The sequence below is a fragment of the Protopterus annectens genome, chromosome 3.part1 (assembly GCF_019279795.1).
Source record: "Protopterus annectens isolate FY-2018-M chromosome 3.part1, PAN1.0, whole genome shotgun sequence".
In the NCBI taxonomy this organism is placed as follows: Eukaryota; Metazoa; Chordata; order Ceratodontiformes; family Protopteridae; genus Protopterus; species Protopterus annectens.
This window is the reverse complement of record NC_056732.1, coordinates 1104442178-1104464612: the sequence shown is the minus strand read 5'-3', so window position 1 is coordinate 1104464612 and position 22435 is coordinate 1104442178. Positions and strand designations below refer to the sequence as shown.

The following is a 22435-nucleotide window of genomic DNA, read 5'->3' as shown; positions in this document are numbered from 1 at the left end:
TTTGGTTCACCTGTTGAGGCAGTCTTAAAGAAAATGGAAGACAAGGCTAAGTCTATGCAGACTGTTAAAGATTTTGCAGGTTCAGCCTCCAAGTTTAGTAGAAATTGGCCTACCAAGGGGTGGACGATCCTTCTTATGATTCCCAGTCTAGGGGTAGATCTAGACGTGGTAGGGACAGAGCTCAGGCTCTTTCAGGCCTAGAACAGGAGTTCACCTGCACAGTCTTCGGTGAGGGCAGGGGTCAGTCCTTTCGTAAACAGACCCAATGACCTACCTTTTCAGCTGCCAGAGCCTTCTCCTGGCAGCACCTTTGGGAGGAAGGTTGGCACTTTCAAGGAAAATTGGAGTTTAATTACCCAAGACAGATGGGTATTGGATATCATTCACCAAGGTTACAGGTTTTATTTCCATACCTTGCCTCCTTTCAAAGGCATGCCAGACGTTCCTCCTCAGCAAAGAATAGAGGCTCACAAACAAATTTCTCTGCTACTTCAAATAGGGGCCATACAGCCAGTCCCTATGCCAGAAGTGGGCCTAGGATTTTATTCTCGCCTGTTCCTAGTACCAAAGAAGGGGAACACGTGGAGACCAATTTTGGATTTATCTATCCTCAACACTTATCTGGACATTCCCAAGTTCAAAATGTTGACGTTACAACAGCTTTTACCTCTGCTGGGCAAAGATCATTGGATGGTAACTTTGGATCTCAAGGAGGCTTACCTTCATGTTCCTATCAGACTGAGTTGCAGGAAGTATCTGCGCTGGCTGGGACTTCTCATTATCAGTTCTCTGCATTGCCCTTTGGCTTATCTACTGTGCCCAGAGTGTTCACCAAAGTTCTGGCTCCAGTGATAGCTTTCTTCAGGCTAAAAGGAATACAGATCTATCCTTATTTGGACGATTGTCTGATTCTAGCTCAAGGAAGGGACGAGCTTCTTCATCATTTGGAATATGTGATAGCAGTGCTAAGATGCCTGGGGTATTCTGTGAACGAAATAAAGTCCAGTCTAGTACCCTCTCAGGACATGTGCTTTCTGGGTGTAAGACTGCATACAGCATCCCAGATGGCCTTTTTGACCCCGGACAAACAAAAGAATCTTTCCCTTTACTTTCATCAATTGTCTCATCAGTCCAGGCTGACTGCAAGGACAGTCCTTCAAGCCTTGGGGTTTATGGCATCTTGTATTCTGGTGCTTCCCAATGCCAAACTGCATATGAGGAAGCTACAATGGTATCTCAAAAATGTATGGACACAGCACTGCCAGGATCTAGACACTGTCATTCAGATAATACCTTGCATTCAAAAAGGAATTTTTGTGGTGGGCTCAGGAATGTCACCTAAACAAGGGACTCTCTGTGACCCGGCCAGAGGCGAGCCAGATTCTAACGACAGATGCCTCAGACAAAGCTTGGGGAGCTCATCTAAATGGAAAGTGGATACAAGACAAGTGGCCTGCCAGACTACAACATCTACATATCAACTTGAAGGAGATGTTAGCAGTCCAGTTTGCATTAATAGCTTTCAAGGATTTACTTCTTCCAGGGCAGGTGTTGATTCTAACAGACAACACAACTGTCATGTGGTACATCAACAAGCAAAGGGGAACTCATTCTTATCCTCTATGCAGGCAAGCAATGATTTTGTGGGAGACTGCTCTCAGTTTACAGCTAAATCTTCAGGCAAGGTTTCTGCCGAGCACAGAACTCCTTAGCAGATGTGTTGAGCAGACGAATTATGGATCCCCACGAGTGGAAATTGGATCCTCATGTATTTCAGAAATTGACAGTGTCATGGGGAACTCCAGACATAGATCTGTTCGCTTCTCCACTAAACCACCAGCTGCCAAAGTTTTGCACAAAAAGGTTTCATCCCACAGCTTGGAAAGTGGATGCTCTTTCTTTCAATTGGAGCAATCTTCATGTGTATGCCTTTCCACCTCTGCCTCTCCTCCCAAAGGTACTTCTAAAGGTCAGACAGGACAAGCCAAAGATGATTTTAATAGCTCCAGATTGGCCTCGACAGCACTGGTACCCATTACTGAGAAGTCTGGTACGGGAGCCTCCATGGCCTTTGCCTTCGATTCCACACCTGTTGTCTCAGGAGAACAGTCATTTAAAATGTCAAGCTTCACTCTCTTCACCTAACAGCCTGGCATATTCTGTTTTGAAACATAGAGGGTCTCAACTTCCACAGCAAGTTTTGGATGTTATTTTGGAAGCTAGAAGGCCTAGTACAAGGAAAGTGTACGCAGATAAATGGAAGAGATTTTTATTTTGGAGTGCAGCAAAGGATTTTGATGTTTCTGAGCCTAATTTAAGTGTGGCTCTTCAATATCTTACTGAGTTACTGGAAAAAGGTTTGTCCTTCTCTTCTATTAAGGTTCATGCTGCAGCAATTTCGGCTCACTATGACTGTGACCCACCATTGTTTTCTCATCCTTTGTTCAAGCAATTTCTTAGAGGGCAAAGAATATAAGACGCCCACGTAGAGCTCCTACGCCTGCTTGGGATCTCAATTTTGTGTTGGAGAAACTCACTCTACAACCTTTTGAGCCTGCAGCTACTACCGAGTTGAAATATTTATCGTGGAAGACTGCGTTTTTGTTGGCCATTACCTCTGCAAGAAGGGTTTCTGAATTGCAGGCCCTTATGGCGGTTGAGCCTTTCTTAATTTTCCATAAGGATAGGGTATCTTTACGCACTAATCCTTCCTTTATGCCTAAAGTGGTTTCTAGTGTGGCTTTAAACCAGACTATTCATTTGCCTACTTTTTATGCAAATCCCCAAAATAAAGGGGAAAAGATTTTGCACACTTTAGATGTACACAGGCAGTTGCGATATTATTTGAGCAGAACTAAAGGGTTCAGACAGTCTCAGCAGTTATTTGTTTCTTTTGCTTTGAGTTCTCAGGGCAAGCCTGTGTCAAAACAAACTATTTCTAAGAGGATTGGGTTTTGCATTGCTTTCTGTTATTCCCATCATGGCAAGGAGATTCCAGCTGGGATTAGGCCTCATTCCACTAGGGCTACTGCCACTTCGACAGCTTTTTTAAGGGGGGTGGCGACTAAAGATATTTTGGAGGCAGCTACTTGGAGTTCAGAGCATACTTTCTCTAAGCATTATCACCTTCCACTTTACTCTAAATCTAGGGCTGGTTTTGCCACTGCTATTTTACAGGGCATTTTGGCAGCTCCTGCTTCTTTATAGTTTTGCCATCCTCCCTTATCTCTGCTTTGGGATTCTACCCAAGTGTAAGGACTGCAGCAATGTGAGATGAAGAACATAGTACAGTTTTGTATCTACCATAAATGTAGATGTTCGAAGATCCACATTGCTGCAGTCCAATTTACTCCTCCTTCCCCTCTGTAGTTAGAGGCGGTTGTGTGGGCTGGGTTGTAAATATTGTGTATATTGTATATATTGTACATATTATTAGTGCAAGGGTGGTTGGTTGGTTGTTTGCTGTCTTTTGGTTTTGACCTTTCTTTTTAGGGTCTTCTGACATCTGGGGCAAGAAAAGACTGAGGATATGACGTCGGTCATGCGCATTTGTACCCGGACGTCCTGATGTCAGTCTAATGCGCCTTGACCGACGTCAGCCTTATACTTTGATATTCGGTCCGACCGAGGACAGCGGACTACCCAAGTGTAAGGACTGCAGCAATGTGGATCTTCGAACATCTACATTTATGGTAGGTACAAAACTGTACTTTTTCTGAAGAGTGGAAAATCATTTGTAAATGTAATTTTGAAGCTGATTGTAGCAGAAGCTGGTGAATAAGTCAGATTACCATGCATGTCGATTGGACTGTGTGCAAAAATGATCGCTGGTGGATAAATAAGTTTGGCATAGGTAAGAGGGATGTGTCCCCTGAGCATGAGACTAATTTTGCAGAGCCATATGTAGAAAGCATAACACTCTTTTCCCAATGTTAACCAACCAACGGGAGCCATGTGTAAAATAGAGCCATGTTGGTAATTTGCAGTAATAGTTTCTGTAACTAATTCTTCTCTTTGTTGTACCCGTTTTGATTGTGTACGTTTGTAGCGATCGTGTATTGCCGATATTTTAGTAAGAGTGCTTCATATTTTGTTGGAAGTTAATTGGCATATTTTATTTCTTTTTTCTGTTTGAAGCAGATGTACTGAAATACTCATTTGGTGTATGGGTGACTTGATAGACGTTGTGCATTGCAGCTCAGTTTAATCTGCTTGTCTTACTCCTTTATAGGTTTGAAGGTGGAGATAACGCACTGTGGTCAAATGAAAAGAAAATATAGAGTATGCAATGTTACCCGACGACCAGCAAGTCATCAAACGTAAGTAAATTCAGTAAGTTGTTTGTCAGATTCAGTGCAAATTTTGCAGTTCTTGCTTTTAATACTGTGTGTCCATGAGTACTGGGATTGAAGTACAAGTCTGACAAGTGCTTTTTTGAAGTATGAAAGTTTCCACATTTGAAGTTTAATAGGGGGTGAGGGATTTTGAAACATTTCATAGTGGTCTGAATTTTTTTTTCTTTTAGTAATAATCAATGTTTTCCTTTAATTTGAAATGTATTCAGGATAATTGGCATCTTACCTCTCCAGTGCCTTTCTTTCCAACCGTGTAGCTTATGCAGTCACATATTCTGCTCTGCAGAAGCTAAGTTTTTGGCACAGGCCCATTCTGTGTCCAGAATGTTGGTTGTCCTTTTCTGATATATCTTATGTGAAGCCAGGAGTGAATCCATCACAAGTTGATCTAGGGCCTGGTTTTAGCCTCTCTCCCCCTGCGTTTTGACATACAAACATCTCCAGTTTCTTTGTAATTGTTTCAAATGTGTAGCCAGCGAGAGAGGGGGAGAGTTCCTAGAGCTTGTCACCATCAAAATGAATCAGTAGTGGACAAACTTACTATCTAGCAGTAGCACCGGAAAGTCAGTGCTGAAAATGCCTGTGTTTACTTTGGATCTGATAAGTCTGCATATGGGTGTAAATGCTTATGTACCCTGAAGCAGAAGTCATAGCAGCAGTCCTCTTCAGGTGTGCGAAATGTCCTTGATTTTGCATATTTTGCTTTAATCTGCCAGTCATTATCATTTTGAAGTTACTGTAGTTCAGAAAAATGCATATTAAATTCAAAATTTGTGGTTTAGAGTTGGCTGTGTCTGTCTCTTATCTGTCCCCAGTTTTGCAGCATGTTAATGATTTTGCCTCATGTGTTTTTCACCTCTTCCAAAACTTGATTTCCAGTGGTAAATCACTGAGGATTACAGTCAGTCAGTAAAACTGCCTGTGATTAATGTGTCTCATTTCTTATGTACTAACTGATTTTAATAAGTTAAAGTTATATGCCTCTCATCGCTCCATAATTTTGCAGACTGTTTCTAATATTGCCCCATGTTTTTGCTGTGTCAGTCATTAAATGTTTCATTTTCTAGTACATCACTGAGAATTGTAGTCTTAGTAATACCAGTTAAAGTTTTACAGATGTCCTTCCTTGGGTCACTGTTGTGGTACTCAAAACTGTTGGGTTATCTCGCCAAGTAAACTGGATATCTAGCTGTGGTACCAAAGCCAAAATCTTCCATAGAGGCATACTTCCAATAGATGACCTAAGCCTGAGAGCGTAAAGGTACATAAGTCGATGTATGAGCGTAAATCCCCAGACTTTCTTGCTGCCAGTCAGAATGCAGGTTTTGCTTGACCTGTTCTAGATGTGATCACTGTGCCATTGGCCTTCACTGGTTCAGATAAGTATCCCATCAACGAACCTTCCTTATTCTTTCACAATTGCATTGCTGTTTTTTTGGTGAATTAGATGTCAGCTAGAGGAGGAAAATGTGATTGCGGTAGCCAGCTTCCCTACTCCCATGTTTTTTTGTGCTTGGGTGCAGAGCACTGTTATGCAAATTGTACGATCTGGCAGTCCTTTGTCCTAAACACCTTAAATTGCGACTTTTGTCTCTGAGCTTTCCCTTATACTCTGCCCATTAACAAGAAAAAGTTTGAGGCCTAGGCATGATGTCAAGAATTGCCCAGTCTGACTTGTAATCTGTGTAGGTTTTGGAACCCTTGCTATGTTCAACACCTACTAGGATGACTGCTACTGTGATCCCTCCAGAGGCAGGTGTGAAGTCTGAGGTTTGCAAATCTGAAATGGCTGAAGCTACTGATGGTTGAAAAGGAGGATCCCTGCTTAATACTTTCTGAAGGACCCAAAGGAATACCACAGATCCTCAGAGAGGAAATTTCAGGGCCACTGATTAAAGTTCATCGGGGTCAGAGCCTCTGTGTTCAGTCAAAGCAGATGTCACATCTAGGAAAAATAAGCTAAAAATGTTTACTCCCTTCAGATGTTCAAGGGAAAAGGAGTGGATGGATTTTTCAGCGTGTCTGTTTAAGGCCATAATGGCACTCTGGGCATAGTTTTACTTCTGATTTCTCCAACTCCCCAGAAGACGCACTTCGTCTTCTGAGAATGAAGAGGCAGAATCTGACTTGGATGAGCACTCCGTGGCCTGTTCATCCCATAGACTTACCAGGCTGAGTGGCTTGTGATGATTTGCTTTTTTATGACTTCCCTGTTGAAGCTTCATTTGAGGAAACTTAATATGATTAAACATTTTGAACTGGAATCGGAGCAGATTACTGAAGTTCAACAGGGATATTGTATAACTGCTAGTAGACATCCCTGCTCCTGCACCTGTCTCCTGTTATAAAAGTTTTTCTTGATGCCTTTGCATTTATTTTCACTTCCACTGTACCTGATACTCAGCCACCATCCCCTAGAAGGCTTGGTAGATTTTACAGATACCTGAAGACTTAATTTCTGAACAAATCCCTGTAGCAGACCCTTCTGTTTTCCTCATCTACAGATGAGCCCTCTAAGTTGCTTCCTGCTGCCATTGCTTTTCCTTCAGACAGTAGGACAATGATCAAATTGGGGAAATGGTTTGTCTTCCACTCTGCCTTAGAGCTCTGAATTATCAGACCTAAATGACTAAATAAGTTCTAGTCTATTCTGGGCAGTTTAAATAGAACATTGTCCTAACCGAGAAATCAGGCAGTATACAGCCCTTATGTCTATGGTAATTCCGACTTCCCAAATGGTTAGGCAGAGCATAGAATGCAGCTATGATGCATTAGAAGCTTGCCTCTTGGCAGCTGCTTACAGATTCCTGTGATCTGGAGGTAAGCATGGTTACGTTCTTAGCCCCTCCAAAGGAATAAAATGACAAAACATTTACGTACTTAAACAAGGACCTTTTGTCTGGTCCAGATGTTGCTAATTCTTTTTAAACAATTAATAAGATAAAATTATGAAGGACTATAGACAGATGGTCTTCGTGTTTCACTGTTGCAGTCATTACTCTTGGGTTATCCTACTGGCAGGCTACCCTCAGTCGGCCAGAATTCCAAAGTCTAGGTCCGGCGTCGGTTGCTGTCACCTCTTCCCTGACGTCAGTGCTCCAGGGGTATAAAAGATGCAGCTGACGCCATTTTCTTCAGTCTTTCTTGCCGCACGGTGCCCGAAGCAGAAGCAGTTTGCAAGAGCTGGTCGGCCGACTCCTGAGATTTTCAAATCCGAATTTCAGAACCGAAGTCTTCATTAAAGCTAAGTACCCCATTGGGGAAACTTTTTTCTTGCTCCAGACCGATGTCAGAAAAAGTTAACAATTGTATTTCTTGTGGGAAGCAAATACCTCATAAGGATTTTCACTCTTACTGTATTCCTTGCCTAGGCCCTGATCACAATGTTGCTAGCTGTCGGTTTTGTGCTAGATTTAACCAGCGCACTATTAAGCGTCGGTTTGATTTTGCATTTCATTTCTTTGGCCAAAGATTCAATTATATAATGCCGTTGGACCAGCCGACAACCGGAGTTTACAAAAAACGCAAGGAAAAGGATAGGCATCTAAGCTCCAAAACCAACGACAAGGCCTCTGCTAGGCCAGTCGCTGGTTCTCAATGAGGCGCTTTCGCAGCCCTTGGCACCCGCTACCTCAGAGCCACAGGCCACTTCCTACTCCCACGTGGAGCCGACTGGGCCTCTGGATACTCAAGGTATTGGACACTCTGAAATCATTCCCTCATATGGGTCTGGAGCCGCTGGGCAGGCATTGGCTTCTGAGGGTGTCTTCAGACCTACACAACTATATATTAAGCCATCTTCAGCTTCAAAAACAAAGACTAAAGCAGCTCTAAAGACAAATAAACTAGTACAGCATTCTCCTACTCAGACTTCCATGCCTAAAAAACAGATGCTCAAAATGGCCGAAGACCTAATTACTTTGATCAGGGGCTCCCATCCCCCTCCTGATAAGAGGCCTAGGCAAGAGACAAGAGTATGATTCTTCTGATCAGGTTTCTATTTCCTTTGATTCCTCTTCTGAACAGGATTATTCCATACATCCCTATGAGGATTTTGATGCTGAAGAATCCATTCCTTCAGCCTCTCCTCCTGAGGACTATTCTTTTGGGGAAACCCTGCATACCATGAGGGAGCATTTCCTCTGGGAGAGCCAAGATTATTCTGAATCTAAGAAAAGGCTCAGAGACTTTCTGCTACTTCCTTAGCACAGACCCCTTGCTGTTCCACCTGTTCTAGACATTGTAGATGTATTTTCAGAGTCCGGCCTGTCGCCTGACTCTTTACCCCCTGCACCTGCTAAGCCAGACAGATACTACAGGGTCCTGGATTTTCATAAATTCCTATATAAAAACCCCGCTGCTGACCCAGAAACTACATCTCAGGGTCCCAAAGTGGTTAAAGCTTCCACTGCAAAAAACCCTGTCCACTCTGATAGGGATTCTAGGGCTCTAGACAGATGGAGGAAAAAAGTCTACACTTCTGCCACCTTGGCTGTAAGGGCTTTAAATTGTCAGTTTCATATAGGTTCATAGGTTCATACTAGGCTATCTGCCCTAGGGCATTTATAAGCCTAGCCAGAGTGTGTGTGGCTTTCACCACCCCTTAGGATGAGAATACTATACCCATTAGTTTGCTGTGCCTCTTTCCAGCAGTGATACAGAGATGATTCCCGGGGTTACAGAGATGATTCCTGGGGTACAGAGATGATGCTTAAATATCAGCAATATTTAATGTCAGTGCTTAAACAGAAATTGTTGACAAATACTGAATGTTCAGAGAACAAGGAATTGCAGGATTTATTGCATGCAGCTGAACAAGTGGGAAAGCATACTTTGCAATGTGGTTATGATTCACTGGAGGCCTCTTGCAGGGCCGCTGTTACAGGTTCTGTTATTAGAAGGCATGCTTGGTTAAAGGAAGAGTATCTGCCTGATCATGTTAAAGCAAAATTATTAGATGCACCTTTACAGTACTTTGTTTGGTACTAAAGCAGAAGAGGTGTTGAAAAAAATAGAGGGTAAAGCAAAATCCATGCAGACAGTCAAGGATTTCATACATGTACAGCCACCCAGGTATAGCAGGAACTGGCCTTCTAAAAATTGGTCCTTTCCAGTGTCAGACAGACCACAAAGAGGCAGATACAGGCATCCCAGAGGCAGATCTCAGCCCCAAGGCTCATACAGGACTAAACAGTGGGGTGCTCCTACCTCCAGTAGCGGAGAAGACAAATCACAACCTTATAGGAAACAGACCCAATGACTTTCCTCTGCCAGATCCAAGCACTTTTCTTTTGGCAGCCCCCTTAGGGGGAAAACTAGCACTTTTTTCATCAAATTGGCAAATGGTTACCCAAGACAAATGGGTCCTGAACATAGTGTCCCAAGGCTACAGGTTCCATTTTCACACCATACCAAGGTCAAAAGGTATGCTGGACCTGCCACACAATCAGTGGGCAGAGGCACAAAAACAAATTACAGCCCTCATGGACATGAGGGCCATTCAGCTAGTACCACAACAAGAGCAGGGGCAAGGATTTTACTCCAGACTTTTCCTAGTACCCAGAAAGGACAAAACCTGGAGACCAGTACTGGACCTGTCTGTACTAAGTACGTTTCTGGAAGTTCCAAAATTCAAGATGTTGACTTTACAGCAGCTACTGCCCATGTTGGACAAGAAGGCTTGGCTCGTAATGTTGGACCTAAAAGAGGCATACCTGCATGTCCCTATCAGAAACTCTTGCAGAAGATCCCTCGGATTCATAGCTGGCTCAATGCATTACCAATTCTCTGCACTGCCCTTTGGCTTATCTATTGCACCCAGGGTCTTCACAAAATGCCTGGCACCAGTAATTGCGTTTTGCAGACAGAGGAATTCAAATATGTCCCTAGTTGGATGACTGCCTAATTCAAGCAGAGAACAAATACATTCTTCTAAAGCATCTGGCCTTTGTAAAAAGATTACTAATTGGCCTAGGGTACACAGTAAACGAAAAGAAATCAAAACTAGTGCCCTCTGAAGAGATAGTGCAAGCTTAATTACAACTGCCCAGATGGCTTATCTCACACCAGACAAACTAAAGCAACTGACTTCTTACTTCAAGAAATTGGCAACAAAAACCCACTTATCTGCAAGGAAAATCCTGCAGGCCTTGGGTTTCATGGCATCCTGCATTCTACTAATTCCATATACCAGACTGCATATGAGGAAACTACAATGGTATCTAAAAAGTGTTTGGACTCAACATTGCCACAGCCTGGAGACAGTAATTGCACTCATTCCCTGCCTGCAACAGGAGTTTCGATGGTGGGCAGAGGCCTGTCACCACAACAAGGGACTGCCGTTCACTTTACCCACAGACAGACACTGACAACAGATGCATCAGATTATGCCTGGGGGGCCCATATGGCAGGAAAATGTATTCAGGGCACATGGCCTGCAAACCAGATGCATCTTCACATCAATCAAAAAGAGATACTAGCTGTTCAAAATGCCGACAGCTTTCAAGGACCTGCTTCATCCAGGACAGCTACTGATAGACAGACAATACTACGGTCATGTGGTACATAAGCAGGGAGGTACACATTCCTACTCCCTCTGCAGACAAGCAATGACCTTAAAGGACACAGCATTGGCTTTTCAAGTTCACCTGCAAGCACAATTCCTGCCAGGAAAAACAAATACTCCGGCAGACAAACTAAGCAGAAACCTCATGGATCCCCACGAATGGAAACTGGATCCACAAGTCTTCAGCATGATAACAAGGAAATGGGGATGCCCAGACATAGATCTATTTGCCTCCCCTCACAACTGCCAATTGCAGAGATTTTGCACAAGGGTTGATCACAAGCAAGCATGGAAAGTGGACGGCCCTATCCTTCAGCTGGAAAAATGTAACAGTATATGCCTTTCCTCCACTGCCTCTCCTTCCCAGGGTACTCCTAAAGGTCAGACAAGAGAAGCCAAAAATGATACTGATTGCAACAGACTGGCCACGCCAGCACTGGTACCCAATCCTAAAGAGCTTGTCTCAAGGTCCAGCATGGATATTGCTTCAAACTTCTCACTTGCTGACCTAACAAAACAATCAGATCCTGCACAACCAACTCAGGACCTTACATCTGGCAGCATGGCGGATAATGTAGCCATTCAGAACACTCCTCTTTCAAAAGCTGTTATGGATGTTATCTTGGAGGCCAGGAGGCCCAGGACCAGAAAATCTTATGCAGAAAAATGGAAGAGATTCTGTGCTTGGAACCAGGAACAAGGCATTGACACGTGTGTACCAAATATCCCTCAGATTTTACAAATACCTAACTGAGATGCTGAACAAAGGCCTTTCTTTCTAATCAATTTGAGATTCATGCCTCTGCCATTTCAGCCCATTACAATATGGAACCACCTATCTTTTCTCATCCTTTAATAGGGCAGTACCTCAGAGGGGCCAAAAACATTAGGCCTCCAAGGAGAGCACCAATTCCGGCCTGGGACCTCAATTATGTTTTGGAAAAACTCACACTGCCTCCTTTCGAGCCAGCATCAACAGCAGATATAAAATTCTTATCCTGGAAAACAGCTCTGCTCGTAGCAATAACCTCTGCAAGACGAGTCTTGGAGTTACAAGCACTCATGGCTGTGGAACCTTTTATCATTTTTCATCCAGACAGGGTTTCTCTGAGGACAAACCCTACATTTATGCCTAAGGTGGTGTCCAGTGTGGCCCTCAACCAAACCACTCACTTGCCTACCTTTTATCCAAATCCACAGAACAAGGGTGAGAAAATTCTGCATTCTTTGGACATACTCAGGCAGTTACGCTTCTACTTGGACAGAACTAAAGCTTTCAGAAAGACTGAGCAACATTTAGTGTCATATGCTGCAGGATCACAAGGAAAGGCGATCTCAAAACAGACTATTTCTAAATGGATAGGCCATTGCATCAGTTTCTGCTTTTTTCAGCATGGCAAATCAGTGCCTAAGGGCATTAGGCCTCATTCCACCAGAGCAGCAGCCACTTCAGCAGCCTGCCTCAGAGGTGTACCAACCAAAGATATCTTAGAGGCTGCAACTTGGAGTTCAGTGCACACTTTCACAAAGCAGTTCCACTTACCTCTTTACTCTAAGTCCAGAGCAGGCTTTGCCACTGCAGTTCTGCAGGGCCTCATAGCCTCTGCTAATCCTATTTAGCCCAGCCACCCATCCTCAGCTTTGTGATTCAACCCAAGAGTAATGACTGCAGCAGTGAAACACAATGAACATAGTACAGTTGTGTACCTACCATAAATGTAGATGTTCGAGTGTATTCACTGTTGCAGTCCAGGTTATCCACCCACCATCCCCCTTATCTTTGCTGGGACTTATCTGCACTTCTCTATCCTATACAACCTATTTGGTGTATTTGCTTGTAGATGAAGGAAATGTTATTTTTGTGCATGCATTTTTATTGGCATAGTTTTTCAGCCTACCAATTTGGGGGGCACCTGACATCTGGGGCAAGAAAATCTGAAGAAAATGGCGTCAGCTGCATCTTTTATACCCTTGGCGCACTGACGTCAGGGAAGAGGCGACAGCAACCGACGCCGGACCTAGACTTAGGAATTCTGGCCGACTGAGGGTAGCCTGCCAGCAGGATAACCCAAGAGTAATGGCTGCAACAGTGAATACAATCTAACATCTACATTTATGGTAGGTACACAACTGTACTTTAGGTTGGACCCTAATATTCTCCAGGGTGCTTAGGAATGTGGAGTGTGAATCTTGGGACATGGTTGGGAAGCTATTGCATGACCTGAATTGCTGTCTTACCCAATGTTAGTTGTACCTGAAGTATCTCAGATGCGTTATGTTGGGCTACCAGTCTGGATGTGTGCGCATCCTTTATGAATATGGAAACACCACCGCCTTTGGAGCTTCGGTCCAAGTTCTTGGGCCAAAAGGTATGGGATGAGTTGTAACCAGGTAGTGCAGGGGTGCTTCCTGCTGCCTTGAACCAGGTCTCTGTTACAGCACAAATGTTGATGTTCTCCATTTTAAGGAGTACTTCGAGCGAGTGCATTTTGAGATATAGACTTCTAGCGTTGAGCAGCATGACCCTCAAATTGCATTTGTTTGTAGCTGTTACGGTGGGAATTTGGTCTTTGGAACACCACCTAAAAAGGGCTCTATAGGGGTGGCAAGAGCCTTGGCGAGTATCTGGAAGCCCAGACGTGACAGATGCAGGCCATCTCTGGCAAAGCTTCGAGTTCTGTCAATCATGTCATCCCAGGCAGACAGATACTGGATCCCCTTAGAATGACACCAGAAACTTAGCCAATTGTTGAAATCAATCATTTTCTGCTTGTACTGTGGTATAATTCTGGGTGATGGTAAGATGCTTCTTAGGGCTAGGGTCATACCCGCCTGGGCTACGTAATCCGAAAGCTACTCCATGTCTCTCTTCATGTTCTCCAGGGAGGTACGTCTCCGGTCATTGACACCCACATGTACAATGACAGTCACATTTGTACTTGTTGTTAAGGGACCTGAGTGCATGCGTTATGTGGCGGATCCTGGCACCTGGCAGGTAGCTGAGTGTTACTTTATCCTTATTCATCCTAGTGAGTGGGACATCAGTGTGCCTCACTATTGAGTCACCTATGACTAGTGTGTTGGGCATGCTGTTTTGCCTCTGGGGCTTTGGTTGAGTGGCACACTGTTTTAGGAGGGTTGTCTCTCATGATTAGTGTTGTGTTGTGGTAGAGTGCGTTTCTGCCTTGGAGGTCTCTGCTGTTTGTTTAGATTTTTATTGAGAGCCTGCGCGAAGGTGGGGGTGTGGTTTGTGTTTTTATGTGATGGGAATGCTGGTGTGTGTTTTGGAGGGCTGTGTGTTCCATGTGGTGTGGTGTAAGTGTTGACCTTCTTTTCTTAGCCAACTATTCCGGTCTTGGCTGGAGTGTGCGTGGCTTCCAGTTTGGATATATAAGTGCATCTCTCACAAGTCTGAGTGTTGGGGGATAAGAGGAGAGGGTTGTCAGTGTACATGAGGCAGTTGCTACATTGCCTCAGGATGCCCAAGTTCACCAGGTTAATAGGAGAAAGGACAGGGAACTGACCTTTACACATGCCTGGAGGGGTGGGCATTAATAAGTACTGGAGCTGTGTCCTTGTCGAATGTTTAGTGCTGGGTAGCACTTTTGCATACTGCAATAATTGCTCCAAGAAGTCTGGTAAAGTGCTAAACTAATAAGCTAGTAAAAGTGCAGGAGAGGAGAGAACTAGCAGATCTAAGGGAAAATTGAAGAGCAGACTTTGGCACTGCTCAGAAGCTTACAAACGGTCCTGGATACAGCAGATCTGTATCTGGACTAGACTAGTTACAGGAAAGGTGTGGAACAAGCACAAACATGGGCTTTTAAACCAGAAAGTTGAAAGAGATGGAACAACTGCCCAAACAGCCAATAAACTACAATTTCTGGGCCAGAAACCACTCCTTTTGTGGTAGATAGGCTACCCAGTGCTTACCACTCCCACTGATAAGCTAGAAGGCTTCCCTCCAACACAGAAAGGCTTGGGGGCTCAAAAGCTTACACACAGTCCTGGATACAGCAAACCTGTACCTGGACTAGACTAGTTACAGGAAAGCCGGGAAACAAGCGCAAACACAGTTTTTTGCACTAGAAAGTTGAAAAAGATGGAAAACTACCCAAACGGCCAATAAACTACAATTTCTGGGCCAGAAACCACTCTTCTTGTGGTAGATAGGCTACCTAGTGCTTACCACTCCCACTGATAAGCTAGAAGGCTTCCCTCCACCACACAAAGACTTGGGGGCTGAGAAGCTTATCAACAGTCCTGGATACAGCAAATCTGTATTTGGACTAGACTAGTTACAGGAAAGGCAGGAAACAAGCGCAAATGTGGGGTTTTAAACCAGAAAGTTGAAAAAGATGGATAAACTGCCCAAATGTCAATAAACTACAATTTCTGGGCCAAAAAATACTCCTCTTGTGGTAGATAGGCTACCTAGTACTTACCACTTCCACTGATAAGCTAGAAGGCTTCCCTCCAACACCGAAAGGCTTTGGGGGCTCAGAAGCTTACAAAGAGTGCTGGATACAGCAAATCTGTACCTGGACTAGAGTAGTTACAGGCAAGGCGAGGAACAAATGCAAATGCGGGCTTTTAAACCAGAAAGTTGAGAGAGATGGAAAAACTGCCCAAATGGCCAATAAACTACAATTTCTGGGTCAAAACCCACACCTCTTGTGGTAGATAGGTTACCTAGTGCTTACCACTCCCACTGATGAGCTAGAAGGCCTTGACTCCAACACAGAAAGGCTTGGGGGGGGGGGGCTCAGATGCTTACCAACAGTCCTGGATACATCAAGTCTGTATCTGGATTAGACTAGTTACAGGAAAGGCAGGAAACAAGGTTAGAATTCTTTTTTTAATACAGAAAAGCAGCTAAAACAGCAATAAATACAGTTCAAATGCAGTGCAGGCTAGCACATTTGAGTGTGTAGCAATATTATGGCAAATACAGTTTAAATAAATGCAATTAAATTAACAAATGACTAAAAACAAGTGCAGAAAGGCAGTAAATTAGAAGGCTACTAACAAGCAGTAATAAGTGCAGAGTAAGAGCAACTGAACAGATAGCATGCAGAACAGCAACCTAAGACAGTTACAGTAAGTACAGCTGAATAAAAAAAAAAAATATATATATATATATATATATATATATATATATATATATATTTTATATATAATATTTTTTTTTTGAGGGAGGGTACAGAGCAAGACTAAGAGGCTACAAGGGTTGTCTTTCCCAAGTACTCTTTGTACACAGTTGCTACAGCTGAAGAGATGGGACTAGTAGGAGTGCCTGAAACCAGAATATGATCTCACTGCACTCAGTTGAGTGAGCAAATGAGATGGGCCCAGAAGGAGTATCCAAATACAAATTTACAAGAGGGGCAGGCAATTTTTTAAAGCCACCAAGATTAACAGCAAAACAAGAAAAGGGAGGGAGGGTGGGGAACTAACTGTAGAGACACAGAGCCCACAATATTCAATTCAATTATTAATTCAGTGAAAAAAACAATAAAATGCAGTACTATATGAAAAAGTGCAGATAAAAGTGTACTTAAATTCGCTTATACGTCCAGCTGATTACAGGTAGATCTTAGCCAGACAAAGCTCAGATATTTTAGCAAAAATAATACAAGATGCAACACTTGTATGGCAAGACTAACCCCCCTAGGCTAGGAGTTAGAATGCCAATGAAATGAAACTACTACCCCCCACTGCTAGCAATGGCTACACTTCTAACAAGCTCTCTGTAGAGAGACAGAGCCCACAATATTCAATTCAGTTAATACTCGGTGAAAAAAATAAAATAAAATGCAGTACTGTATGAAAAAGTGCAGATAAAAGTGTACTTAAATTCACTTCTACGTTTCGTTGATTGCAGGTAGATCTTAGCCAGCCAAAGCTCAGATTTTTTAGCCCTTTCCTTGGAAAGGGAGATTCTTGCATGACTTCCCTCCAGTTTCTCTTCTGTTCCAAGTCTTAATAAAGATACAAAGAGAATACCCAAAGGTCTTACTGGCAACTCTCTATTTGTAAAATTCAGGTTTGCACTTATTGAGAAATTGGAAATGATTCCAAGGGGTGGAGAATGGGAGACAAAATTGGAGTACAGTGTTTTATGGCAATTAAAAGCAAATGCTAGTGTATTCCTGTGTTTGAACAAATATACATCAATAAAATCCGTGTCAGTGGTACAACAGATTGCACATTTGCCTTTGGTGCAGAAGGCTGTGGGTTCTGTTTCCACACCAGGTAGATCTATTACTGAAACTGCAGTGCAGCTTAAGAAGGGATGCTGCATTCCTGTGTGTGTCATCCTTCAGATGAGACATTAAGTCGAGACCCCATCTGCTTAAGTTGTGGTAGCTCAGGTGGATATAAAAGATCCCAAAACACTTATCAAAAAAGAGTAGGGCTCCTTTATTTATATACAAAATACTCTTATTTACAACATACTTACAAATGTACAAATATGGAAATATACAAATCTATTTACACATTCATAATTTCCTTTACAATCATACTAAATATTAATCCCTATTAGAACCACTCCTTTTTTCCGTAACCACCATCTGATTTTGCCTAATATTGTTGCTAAACTCCATTTACCATTAATCATAATTTCATTTATTCTTTCATTCTATGAACTCATGTAACATAAAATAACTTTTTATCTATTTTAACATTTTTTACTTCTGGTCTTATAATGTCTTTTTAATCATGTTATGTTTATTTTATCCACTTTTTACATCTTTGAAAAAAATCATATTTACATAGTTTTCTCCATAACTTTTTTACTCTATTTCAAAAGCACATGTTCTGTAGATATTTATTCTTCTTGACAATGTAAACATATTCTATCACTTTTCTTTTTTATATGGCATATTTCTTTTTACTGGCAATTTATTACCAGTCTCCACAAACAATCTTGACATTCTTCTTTTTGATTACACCATTTGCTTCTTATTTTTTATAGCTTTAATTTTTTTCATCTGTTAGATTATTTCACTGTTTTACATAGTAATGTTTTATTATAGTTGTACCATATTTTTCTGTCTTTTTCTATATCAATTGTTTTCCACAAAATAGTTTTTTTTTCTTAACATTGTATGTGAAGTTGTTCAATCTCACCGTTCATTCTTTATTGATGTGTTCGGAGCCAATCCATCAGCTCCGGTACGGCCGTATGCAAAGCTCGAGGTCTTCCAGTAGCTAGAGGCCAAGCCCCTAACCCATGATGCACTGTGAATTACCCCAGATCTAGTTTGCCGTGACATCTGATCAGAGGTTCCTATGCAAGCTCGGGCCAGTACTCTTTTTCTAAACATATTTCTTTGAAATTATTTCTAAAAATTGTTGCTAAATAGTTTTAGTATAGGTAGTTCACTTTGTATAGCTTCTTAAAAGCTCCCCTTTCCCGTGTGTGGTTATTTAACGTATATATATATCGGCCTCTTGTGTTTTTGGCCTAGATCCCTTCTTCTGTGTTCTGCTATATCTGCAGAGATATTTATATATATGTGTGTGTGTGTGTGTGTGTGTGTATATATATATATATATATATATATATATATATATATATATATATATATATTTTTTTTTTTTTTTTTTTTTTTTTAAGCTTTTCCTAGTGTTGGCTTTTTGCATTTGGCCTTAGATTAGTAGTTAACTCTTATTCCTGTCAAGCTCATTTTTTGTGTGTGCAGTTTAGAGCCTAGTACTTTTCTCATATTGGGTGAGTCATTTTTTCTTGGGCTCCTATGTGGTGTGCTATCAGAGCCTAGGTTTTGTGTTGAAGAGCTTACCATGTTTTGTGCATTTTTTCTTACGCGTGTGTTGTGTGGTTAGTGCCTAGGGTATTTCTGATTATTGGATCTGTTTTCCTCAGTAGCATGGCTGATGACAAAAGATAAACACCCAAAGTCTGGGTTTAAAAAATTTCCAGACTGTTTTCAAAAAATGTGTGTTACTGATGGACATGTAACTTGTGTTTACTGTTTAGGAGCTGTCCATTTGCAGGAGTCTCGTATTTGTCAATCTTTTTCCTCAAGAGTGTTATTAGAGAGGAAAAGGAAACTGGTAGACAGAGGCTTGTTAAAGCATCCATTTCAAGAAACTTTGAGTGACCAGGATTTGGCCAGCAAGTCTTCCATGTCCTCTAGAGCTTCCGGGGACTCTAAGGACTCTAATATGTTGGAGGATTCTGCGATATCGGCTCCACAGACCTTGGAGCCAACTGTCTTTTCTTTTCGGAGCCGGCCCACAGCCTTGGAGCTGGTATCCAAAAGGCCTCTTATCTCCACTGCTTCAGTCGGCACCGTCTGTGCATTCTTCTAGGTATTCTGTCAGCCTGTCGGATTTGGATATGGATCGATTGGTGCAGAAGCTTCTACATGCACCAGGCCTTGCTAAGTTGTTGTTGGCTCCGACCCAAGTGGCTTCGGAGCCGAAGACCACTACTCCTGACGACTACTACTCCAAGCAATACTGGACCTTCAGAGCCAGAGGAAGCCGACCTTTTGATCGTGGAACCTTTGGAGCTGAGACCTGCTTCAGTCTCCTCGGCGCCAACCGGGGACTCTAGGAGCCGACACTCTCCAGTTGGGTCTGGGGAGGATAGTCAAACAGACTTGTCGGTGCCGACTTTTCCTCGTGGGGCTTCGGCTCGGATGAGCTCTGCTCCTACATCGTGCTCGGAGCCCACAGCCTCGGTGCAGGAGGGGTTGACAGTTCCTGCTGGTCTGTCGACTCCTTCACTTTGGAGCTGTGATGCCTTTGAAGCCATGAGGGAGAGCCCTTGTCCCAAAACATCCTCGGCTTCAGGCCTTGCTTTCTCATCCCCCAAAGCCCCTGTATCTGCTTCCACTTCCATTGTCCAAGCTAGGCGTAGATTCCCAGAGCCTCAAATAGCCCCACAGGGTGCACTCTGCTCTTCTGAGACCTCCCCAGAGGCTCCCACTGAAGAGGTTCCCAGGAAGAGATGGTGCAAGAGGAGACACTTGGACTTCCCGCAGGAGTCTAACATCTGACACTGACTTGGATGAGTCAGAAGAGTCCCGCATTCCCCCTCTAAGGATATCTCCTTTGCTGAGATACTCGAGATCCTTAGGCAGAGGGGGTGATTGGCAGTCCAAAAGCCCTACTGAGGATGAGTTGGTTCTCCTGAAGGCTTTCGGATCTCAACCCTCCTCCTCTTGGGTGTCTACGCCCTTCGATGAGCTCATACAGTTGGTCTCTCGGAGGGAGTGGGAGTCACCAGAGTCCATGGAGCTTGTTCATAGGAGGCCTAATAAGTTTATATCCGCTCCACCAGATAAAACTTTCTTGTCCAAAGGAGTCCCTGTTGATGCCATGGTGGTGGCGAAAGCCACCAAAAAGGAAATGTCTGAGACTTCCTAGTCTATTCATCCTCCTAATAGGGAGTCTAGGATCATGGATAGATATGGGAAACGCATGTTTAGTTCAGCTACTTTTATGCTCCGTTCACTGAACTGTTTGACCCATTTCACTAGGTTTCAAAGATCTCCTTAAGGAGTTGGGAGATGTTCTTCAGGGTACTGTAGCTGCAGGGGCCCCTGACAAAGTTGCTTCCCAGCTTGCTACCCTAAATTCTATTGTCAACTCATCCATGCATCTCATATATGCAGCCGATGGAACGAGTAGGGCAGCGGGTACAGGAATTGCTCTCAGAAGACATTCCTGGATGCGCTTGTGTTCCTTCGCAGATCTCTTTAAGTCTTCATTTGTAAACACCCCTTTTGATTGCTCATCCCTTTTTGGGCCAAAAGTGAAGGAAACTGACCAGGTGTGAAGAGGAGGGGAAAGACTCTGTTTGCCGTCGGAGTCCGTTTTTCCATCCCTACTTGCCCTTACACCAAAGGCCAAAGGGGAGGAAAAATGTGGTTCCAGAAAGCCCAAGAAGCCTTTCAGGACACACGTGGTGAACCCCCCTCTAGGGGCAGAGGAGGGGGTAATAGTGGAAGACGCCGCCCTCGTGGTAGAGGGGGTTCCACAACATCAGGGGGAATGAGATCACTTCTCTGGTCAATCCTACCATCGCTCCTGAAAGGAGGGCCCGACTGTCCTGCTCTGGAGGCAGTCGGGGGTCGCTTATCTGTGTATCCAGATGCCTTGCAAGAAATAAAAGACAGCTGGGTACAAAGTGTCATTTCCAGAGGGTACTTCATACCTTTCTCCACCCCCCCACCCCCGTCCCTAAGTAGAATCCCGACATTCCACCCAGTTACAGTGAGCAAGCAACTATAGAGGTCCACAAGTTGCTAGAAACAAGTCATCCAGCCAGTCCCACCAACCAAACAGGATTCGGAACTTACTCAAGGTTCTTTTAGGTTCCAAAGAAAACAGGACTGGAGATCCATTTTGGACCTCAGCAGACTCAACCAATATGTGAAGAAAGAGAAGTTCTGGATGGTCACGCTACAATCTATACTTCCCTTTTTAGGGAAAGAAAATTGGATGTGCTCGTTAGTTCTCAAGGATGCGTACTACCACATAAATGGCCAGGCCATCCAGAGATCACCTGCCTTTCCGGCTGGGAGCCAATCATTATCAATTTCGAGCCCTGCCCTTTGGTCTCACTACAGCCCCCAGAATGTTCACCAAATGCATGGCAGTGGTCAAGGCACACCTGAGGCACCTAGGATTCCAGGTGTTTCCGTACCTAAACGATTGGCTCCTTACCGCCACCACCAGGCATCAACTGATTCAGGCAAGGGGATACACTCTAACACTCTGCAATCACTTAGGCATTACAGTCAACTCAGGAAAGTCTTCCTTGTCGCCATTGCAGCATATTGTGTTTATTGGGGCAGAGCTAGACACTTCAACCACCACTCTAAGACTACCAATCGAAAGAGTCTTCCTTCTTCGTCAGCATGTCAGCACATTGGTATCGAAAGACAGAGCACCAGCTTCAGAAGTTCTAAAAGTATTGGGTTTGATGGCTGCAACAATTCTGGCCATCCCCTTATCAAGGATGCATATGCGGATTCTTCAGTGGCTGTTTTTCACTCAGTGGTCTTATCAGGAACTTCCAGTGGATCATACGATTTTAATTACAAGCTCTTGCAAGAAACCTCTCCAGTGGTGGTTGACATCTCTTCATGTAACCATAGGTTGCCCCCTTTGTCCTACCCTCTCCAGTAGCCACTGTGACCACGGGCTATTCCCTAATAGGGTGGCGGGGGGCATTTTTAGGGCAAGACTGCCCAAGGCACGTGGACGGACCAAGAGTCACATTTGCATATCAGTGTTCTGAAGATGAGAGCAGTACTTTTGGCGTTGCAGTGCTTCCAGGACTCTCTTCCCCTAGACAACGATTGCAGTTCAGACAGACAAGATGTCAGTAGTCTGGTACTTGAACAAGCAGGTGGGAACAAAGTCTTACCCCCTTTGCCGAGAAGCCTTCAGAGTTTGGCAGTGGGCTGTTTCTTCCCAGCACTTTCTGTTGGCAAACACATCCTGGGGAGATCCATTGTAATAGCAGACAAAC

At 43.5% G+C, this 22435-nt stretch overlaps 1 protein-coding gene across 2 annotated transcripts in view; it reads left to right on the top strand.

The window, feature by feature from the left end:
• AGO2 (argonaute RISC catalytic component 2) overlaps positions 1-22435 on the top strand; it is a 2267075-nt gene that overhangs the window by 807557 nt on the left and 1437083 nt on the right. For both annotated transcript variants that reach the window (XM_044067244.1, XM_044067245.1), the window contains exon 7: positions 4232-4319. In XM_044067244.1, coding sequence (XP_043923179.1) covers positions 4232-4319 — 88 coding nt within the window. The remainder of the gene's footprint in view (positions 1-4231; positions 4320-22435) is intronic.